The sequence below is a fragment of the Aegilops tauschii genome, chromosome 2, assembly GCF_002575655.3.
Source record: "Aegilops tauschii subsp. strangulata cultivar AL8/78 chromosome 2, Aet v6.0, whole genome shotgun sequence".
Classification (NCBI taxonomy): domain Eukaryota; kingdom Viridiplantae; phylum Streptophyta; class Magnoliopsida; order Poales; family Poaceae; genus Aegilops; species Aegilops tauschii.
Window position 1 is genome coordinate 329,243,405 of NC_053036.3, and position 8,541 is coordinate 329,251,945.

The 8,541-nt window shown below is 45.6% G+C and overlaps 1 protein-coding gene across 1 annotated transcript; it reads right to left on the reverse strand.

Annotated features, from left to right (window-relative positions):
* Positions 1-847: 847 nt before the first annotated feature.
* On the reverse strand, positions 848-4,908 carry LOC109740220 (polyadenylate-binding protein RBP45). Its single transcript, XM_020299258.4, has 7 exons — positions 4,577-4,908; positions 3,637-4,066; positions 2,380-2,429; positions 2,175-2,302; positions 1,618-1,714; positions 1,295-1,444; positions 848-1,190 (listed from the first exon to the last, which is right to left on the reverse strand). Exons 1-7 carry the CDS (start codon positions 4,787-4,789, stop codon positions 1,188-1,190), a joined length of 1,071 nt encoding a protein of 356 aa, XP_020154847.1. The 5' UTR covers positions 4,790-4,908; the 3' UTR covers positions 848-1,187.
* Positions 4,909-8,541: the final 3,633 nt, after the last annotated feature.

Sequence of the window (8,541 nt, forward strand, 5' to 3'; positions counted from 1 at the left end):
TAGCTGCTTCTGACCTGTATTGTTCAGGTCGGTTTGGAGCCTTGGAGGTCTATGTCGGTTTAGCTTCTTGTCTTAGGTTTGTTTAAATACGGATGTATCAAGTCACGTTTTAGTATTAGATACATCCGTATCTAGACTAATCTAAGACAAGAATTTTGGAACGGAGGGAATACTTCCTTTGTCCGAAGAAGCTTAGCTCTTAAATGGATGTATCTAACATTAGAGAGTACATCTTTGTAAGATAAGCTTGTAGTTCATCAACAAGAGAGATGGCTTTGGTTGTATGAGCTAGCAAATCACCAAAACAGCCTGTGTACTTGTGTATGTCGTCAGAAACAACGCAGAGGGAGAGAGAGCGCGCGCGGGGGCTGAGTGATTCAGCTCCAACAAAGAGAGAGAGGGGTGTCACATACTCCCTTTCGTCCTTAAGAGTGTACTTTTAACTTTATTGGAAAGTCAAACTATCTCAAAGTGTTAGTTTGACACAAGGTTTTACAGAATACAGATGCACACAGTGATTCTATACAATAGCACAGGCGGAGCGGTTCAGCATAACAGATCACAAGCCTCAGTTTCACCACAATGGATGGTTAACAGGTGTTAAAGTGTGCATCTGTATTCTGTAAAACCTTGTGTCATGCCATAGTAATAAGCTGATAGCAAACTTCAGGCAACATAACTCGTTTTTCTATGATACTACAGGCAACACAACTCTTCGACCAAAGCTACAAACGGCTTATCTCTGGGTTTTTTTTCACCAAAACTTTATATTCCACCCATCTCAGGGAACTTGGGCACATCTCTGGGTGCGCAATTAAAGGAGACACGGAAGCAAAACAAACAGCTATTTCCAAAAGAATTAATCTCTCCGCCAAAACTGTTGTTCCAGGCATCGCATGACAGTGCACAGCAAAGGGAGAAACACAGACAGATATTCCTGAAAATTCTCTCCAAAAAAAAGTTGTTCCAGGCATCTCAGGGAATTTGTGTGATGGTGCACAACATAATGAGAAACACAGCAGCAGCACGGACAACTATTTCCCAGAGAAATAAACTTGCCGCAAAAAATGTTGTTCCAGGCATCTTGAGTAACTAATACAGTTATTTCCAGCAAAAGTCCTTCGGAGTTTTATGTCACAAGAATCCCGCTGCACCCTGCGACTGAGACGTTCCCTGCTCTGGCGTCCTCACTGCACAAACAATAATTCATTTATCATACCTATGTATTTACAGAAAAAAAAGAGTGAAACACAAAAAAAGGCTCTCCCTGGTCCTAATCAGAAATGGAACCTACCTGTACTGGGGTCTGCTGTGGCTGCTGCTGTTGGTGATATGCATATCCAGGATGGCCTGTGTAACCAAGAATGTTAGGATCCTCGGGACAGCAACCATAACCTGGACCAGAGCTTTGAGGGTGTCCATGGTCCACACCATTCCATTGATCCTGCTCATATTTGTGATTGACGAGTATGCTTGTCAACGATAAAACTCAAAGTGATCTGGTCATAAAATCACTAGAAAGTACTCCCTCTGTAAAGAAATATAAGATCGTTTAGATCACTAGATCTTATATTTCTTGACAGAGGGAGTAGAAGGCAAACAACAGATAAAGACTACCTGCTTCTTAGGAGCAGGACGAGCCAAGTTAACTGTTATGATATTATCTCCCAGCTGGCTTCCATTTAGAATTGTCATAGCCTCCACAGCTGATGCCCTGCAAATACAAAAGTCACAATTCAGTCTATTCCTGGGAAGAACTGTGGTACAGTGGAGAGGGTATGGCAGACAAATTAAAGATTTGCATGGTGCATCTGTGTTTTCATATTCCTGCACACACCTATCCTATATGGCTGGAGTTCTCAACCAGAATTTACCATCGGGGACATAGTATTTACCATCCTCAACCGTCATCATAAATATCACCAATCTACCATATTTCAGAATTGTCAAAATTGCAATATAAATAGTTATGGTTATGGTCTCGACAACATAATAGTTACAACAAATAGGTTAAAAGAGGGCCTTGGGCAGTTAACTAACTAGGCTAATATATGACTACTATATGGTATAATTTAACTTGTATTTTTCAGGTAGATCTGCCTATTCCCATGTTCTTTTAGCATATGTAATCACATGGCATTTGTCAAACCATTTATTATGACTAAACCAGATACCTGCTCGAATATGTGACGAAGCCACAGTTCTTCCCCTCTATTACCTTGACAGTAAGCTCTCCATAAGGACTGAAGGCTTTATCTAGATCCTCATCAGTCACACATGAATCAAGTTGACCAACAAAAAGCTGCAAGCCATGAAAAAATTCTGAGATCAATTGACCATACATGTGACTCCTTTTAAAAGGTAAAACCATGCACTCACTCTGCTATTGTTCTGGTTAGAATCAGAATATGTCCCTTGTGTACGAAAATCTGCAGAAATGGAATGTATTGTTAGAAACTATTGACTCTGACATTAATGAAAATTGTGCGGTGTAGCTGATACAAAAATTACTTGCTGTATATGCGAATTTCGGATCCATCAGTAGATGAGAATTAGCTAAGCACTAGTCAAGAATTAATGCACTAAAATGTTCCAACATTATAGGCTGTATACCCAGCACAATACGTTTCACATCTGTAGATACTGTTAAAGCATGGAATTTTCAAAAAATAAAGCACCAAATCCAGCATTAAGATAATCAACAAATGTTTTGCAATAGCCGACAATAGGCCTGATGCGACTGATTCAAAACTCTTGCAAGTGAAACAATGTGTGTATCATGCAACTTGAAATGCATCAGTGCATCCCTCACTGGCAACAATGCGACGAGTTATATGAACTGGTCCCCAGCAATTCATATTGCGATAGAGGCTGGACCAGAAGTCCATGGAAAAAGGAAGAGCATAATACAAGGGCTGGAAGAGGGGAGGCTACATTCGCACAGCCAAAGTGACACACAAGCCCTACTAGATTCCAGCCGAGAAGACCAGGAAAAGATAAGGATAAAGAATGTCATATATCTCAGGAGCTAGATCACTTCCCGATGAACAAGTCAGAATTGCCACTCCTTGCTAACAGCCCTACCGATAAAAGGAATAATGCTTCAAGGACTATATGACTAGCTCTTATACGAGTTCCTGGTAAACCACTACTTGCGTAAAGTACTCCGCTCGCTCCCCTGCTCGTTCAGGAGCTTATTTTTTTTTCCGTTGCAGAAAAGAGATCCCTTACCCTTTCTTTAGAAAATGATGACTTTTTGAAGTTTGAGTGAGGATAATTGTCTTAAATTTCGGAGAATCGGCTGAAAAAACCTGGGATAGCATGGCAGCCTGCACCAGGATAATAAATATGCTTACTGGCGAACTAACTCTAATTCCATCACAACATGGATGATTAAGAATTACTGTACTCCATTGAAGCCATGCTGCTAATATTTACTAGTCAGTGGTGCAAGAAGAGACCATCTGGGGAATAACATATGCAGGTGTGAAAGCTTTACGAATTGCAACATGCCGAAAACAAACCCGTAAAAAGATATTTGCAATGTTAAGGACACATAGAAAGCCAGAAATCAAAACTCACAGTTCGGTAGCTACAAAAGTAAATAATCATAAACCATATTGTTGGTGGCCATACCACTCTTGAAGGTAGCAGGTCCGATACGCATAGGCCTAGAAGAACAGTATGCTCCATTCATTTCAGTCATTGCTTGTGTGCGTTCATTGACATCTCCAAACACAACAAATCCATAGCCTTTTGAGCGTCTAGCAAAAAAATCCCATATAACTTTTGCCCTCTTAACTGATGGATAGCGATTCTTGAACACGTGGTGTAGCATGAAGTCTGTAACATCAAAGCCCAATCCCCCAACATATATGGCACAATCATCATCAGGACCAGCATACTGGACCCAGCTGAGGCTGAAATCCCTGTCAGCATTAGGCATCTTCTGGCCATTGTAGCTCTGGAGGATTTGGTCAGCAGTGGCATGGTCAGAAAAGGTAAGATAACCGAAACCCTCAGATTGCTTGGTCTCCTTGTTCCGCGTTATCACTGCTGTCACAAGCTGCATTTTAAAAGGAAATGATGAGGAAACAGTGAGAAAAGCACGTAAACTTTGAGATGAATCACAAGAAGATTTCATATACAATGCCTGATGCTATTTGATTGGGTAATCGGAGAACATTGACAAACATATAGCCTGATTTAAGCAACTGAAATGCAGATAGAGTAAGGAGCTAAACACGGTAGCCGTCTGCAGTTCACTATCACTAGAGCATACTGTGAAACATATAGTAAAAGGGAAGACTGAATGTAGTGAGACCCTATCATCCATCTGATTTATAGAAATGTGAGACAGTATCGTAATATACACAATAGCGAGTGGCTCACAATCTAGTGGGCACCAAAGCTACGACCCAGTGGTGCTAGTGAACAGTATGATGCACGCATGTAAACGCGACTCAGCTGAGGAGACATAAATTGGGAAACATATAGCACGGGCACAAACATGTATAGGAAACAATTTTAGAAAAAAAGGGGAGTAGGTAGGACGAGGGGCATGGGATGGGATCACCTCGGGCGAGCGGGTGAAGCAGCTGCGCAGGTAGTCCTCGTCCATCCAGGGGGAAAGTTCGCGGATCCGGAGTGACCTCGACTCCGCCTCCTGCCCTCCGGACCCGGCTCCGCTCTCGTCCTCCGCGGCTGGCGCCGCCTGCTCCTGCTGCGACGTCCCGTGGTAGTGGTACGGCGGCGCCATGGCCCAGTTCCGCGGGGGCGGATGCGCCATCGTGCCAGGAAGGGTAGGATCAAACCCTAGCAACCGAGACGATTCTACTGGAATGCGAGAGGAGGAGGAAGGGTTGGAAGGAGAAAGCGGACCAAAAGCAAAGGACAAGGAGAGGGTTTGCTAAAAGTTGGGGTTTAAGGGGTACACGCATCACACAGTTGATAACTCGTGGAACTGGTTCACCACTCTGTGAATGGGCAAAAATCACAAATTTGACCTATAAACAAAAAGAATTCATAAAATGAACTGTTGATAAAAAAAATCATCCGGTTGACTTTTTATGTGACGCCTGACATCTAGGCGTCACACTACACTGTGCAGCGCCTGACTGATAGGTGCTATACATCTGACCAATGTCACATTGCAGAACGTCTGACAGCTAGGCGCTGCACATAGCGCTGCACGGTCGACTCAAACGCTGCAATCGATCAATTGGAGTAGGACGTGGCGGTCTATGTTGCGTTGGCGATGCGATGCAATATGATATAGTACTAGCTCTAGTAGTACTTGAGTAGTTAAAAAATGGTTACTGTTACTGTATACCCTTGGACAAATGTAGTGCACACGATCACGTGAAGGCTGTGACTGTACCTACGACCGGAGCACAGTGACGGCACATGGCGAGGTAGTTAACAAATGCAGGTGTGGAAGGAGATGTGTAGTCAAACTCAAGAAATCCTGCTATGCTAGCGCGTCGGGTCCCACACTAGTGCAACACCTAGGTGCTAGGCGCTGCACCGTATAGTATAGCGCCTAGCTTTTAGGCGTTGCACATTGCCTTAACAATTTTTATGCAGTCCGAGGTACGACCCTGCTCAGGCGTGTAGCGCCTGTCAGTCAGGCGCTGCACAGTGTAGTGTGGCGTCTAGATGTCGGGCGCTATACAAAAGGGTCAGCCGGATGATTTTTTTTTGTCAAGAGTTCATTTTGTAAATTCTTTTTGTTTACAGGTTAAATTTGTCATTTTTGCCCTGTGAATGCGCCGGCCAGGGTAATAATACTCCGAATTATTTTCGGCATGTCTACAACGTGTTCGTCCGATCAAGTTTTTTTTACCCAAACGTTAGACTGTGAGTGTGCGCAAGCGGCCACGTTGCAGCCATCCGATCCCGCTGACCATCGTGAAATCACGCCACGTGGAAAGGAGCGCAGACACGTGGGTTGGGCGAGGCGGTGGTTTTCGTTGGTTTCTGCTTCGATTTTTGTGACTTGAGCCATATCACATTTTCTGGCCATTCCCCTTTCTCCTCTACCATCTCGATTTCACCATCATCATCACCGCCCCATGCCGAAATATGAGGGATCCGCCAACACACGCCCTCGTTGCGGTGATGCGCAAGGGATCTCACTATCCATTCACCTCCCCCAACGGATCTCGCTATCCCCTCTCCGCCCCCATCCACGCACCGGTGATCCATCACTCCAAAATTCGGGAGTGCTGAAGGGAGAGTGGTGTTAGCGGCGGTGCGTAGAGTAGAGGAGGCGACAGAGACTCGAGCGGCCGAGGGAATCGCCATCGACAAGCGCGGCAGAAGGGGTTGGGTGGCGGTGGTGTTGCTGGAGTTTGGGCGACGGCATGCGCCTCCTCCTTAACAAATTCTAGTGGCTTCACACCCTCATCCGCGTCGCCGCTATAGGCGTCGTCACCACGATGACGAATTTCGTCGTCAGTTGGGTGCATCGAAGCCAAGGACGCTCTCAACGATTTCCTCCACTGGTGTAGAACGACGGAGGTAGAGCAGAGGCTCTCGCAGGGGGGCGCTGTTTCGGATGTGGTGATGGCGCTGACAGTGTGTGGGGCTGCAGATTAGCAACAACAATTGACGGAGAATTTGAAAACCAAGCAAGGGAATATTCATAAGCTTGCTAAGCTACTTATCGCCATAGTCGGTACCCAGGATGACGTTTTTTAAGCTCTGTTGAAGTGGTCTCAGTTGTCTGGATTTGTTTTCTTTTGCCGTGTTTATTTGCACTGGTGGCAAACTTTGATGCCCGGTATATGTAATCGGTTGTTTTGTTGTTGCATTTATTTCCTGGTGTAGAGTGCATGTTTATGGTCAATTATTGTAGGTTGCTTTCAGTGGTCTGCTATTGGACCAAACATGCTATCGGTCTTTAGCTGTCCAAAATAACCATGGGCCACAAAACGGGACAAAAGAACCTCAGACCATAAATGGGCCAAAAGACAATATGGGTCGCAAATGCCTAAAAGCACACATGATATGAATGGGCACAAACACATACTGGGTTGTTGTTAATGGACCAAAATACATCACGGGCTGGAAAATGGCTCATGGACATGGCAAGTCGTTAATGGGTCGAAAGTCATCAAGGACCTGAGATGACCCAAAGACATCACATTTGTTAACGGGCCAAAAGACCACACTAGCTGGAAATAGCCCAAAGCCATGATGGATTGTTAATGGGCCGAAAGATATCAACAACGAAAAAGGCATCGGTAGACCAAAGAGACCACATGCCATTAACAGGCCGAAAGAGTCGTCAGGGATTGTTAATGGCCGAAAGGCACCACATGTTCTAGATGTGCCAGAAGCATCACGCGTCATTAATGGTCCGAGACACACAATGGGCCTCATATAGGGTCAAAAGACGCCACGGGCCACACATGGGCCGAAAGTATCAATGGGCTGGAACCATGTCGCAGGACCCACGTGTTGGAAATGGGCTAAATTCACGCAGGTCCTAACGGACTGTGGACTTGGGCCCTAAATGGTGTTGGCAATCATTGCATGGAAAAACAAAAAAAATTCTACGCACACGCAATGATCTATCCATGGAGATGCATAGCAACGAGGGGGAGAGTACGTACCCTCGTAGACCGTAAGCGGAAGCGTTTCACAACGCGGTTGATGTAGTCGAACTTTCTTCGCGCTCCAACCGATCTAGTACCGAACGCACGAAACCTCCGCGTTCTGCACACGTTCAGCTCGATGACGTCCTCCGCCTTCTTGATCCAGCAAGACGACGAGGTAGTAGATGAGTTCCAACAGCACAATGGCGTGGTGATGTGATCTCCGCAGGGCTTCGCCTAAGCACTACGAAAATATAAACCGAGGGAGTAAACAGTGGACGGGGGTGCCGCACATGGCTAAGACAACTTTGTATCCTTGTGTGGCGCCCCCTCCCCACATATATATAGGTGGGAGGGGGAGGAGGCAGCCTAGGGCAGCCAGGGCGCGCCCCAAGGGGCTGGCCGCCGGCCCTAGGGCTCCTGCCCTCCTGCCCCCCCTTTCCTTGTATGAAGAAGGGGGAAGGAAAGAGGGGGGAGGGAAGGAAGGGGGAGTCCTACTCCACACTTTCCTTTCCCTCCCCTCTTTCCTTCTCCTCCTCATAGGGTCGGCCTCTATAGGGGCACACCATCCCCTTATGGGTTGGTGTGTTCCCTCTCTTGGCCCATAAGGCCCATATCTTTGCCGGGGGTGCCCGAAAATCCTTTCCGGTGACCCGATAAGTACCTGGTACCCTCCTAAACACTTCCGGTGTACGAAGATGATGAGGACATCAATACCATTGTTACACCCACAGCCCCTACTGCTACATATACTGGACCAATTACTAGAGCTCGTGCACGCCAATTAAATTACCAGGTACTTTCGTTTCTTGGTGAAGGAAATATGCCCTAGAGGCAATAATAAAGTTATTATTTATTTCCTTATTTCATGATAAATGTTTATTATTCATGCTAGAATTGTATTAACCGGAAACTTAGTACATGTGTGAATACATAGACA

Excerpts from the sequence above, each read along its gene's own strand:
- LOC109740220 (XM_020299258.4), bottom strand. The coding sequence starts at position 4,789 with ATGGCGCATCCGCCCCCGCGGAACTGGGCCATGGCGCCGCCGTACCAC. Across the intron at positions 2,430-3,636 it reads ACCTGCTACCTTCAAGAGTG|ATTTTCGTACACAAGGGACA; the intron begins GTATGGCCACCA and ends CCATTTCTGCAG. Across the intron at positions 1,715-2,174 it reads TTCGTCACATATTCGAGCAG|GGCATCAGCTGTGGAGGCTA; the intron begins GTATCTGGTTTA and ends TTGTATTTGCAG.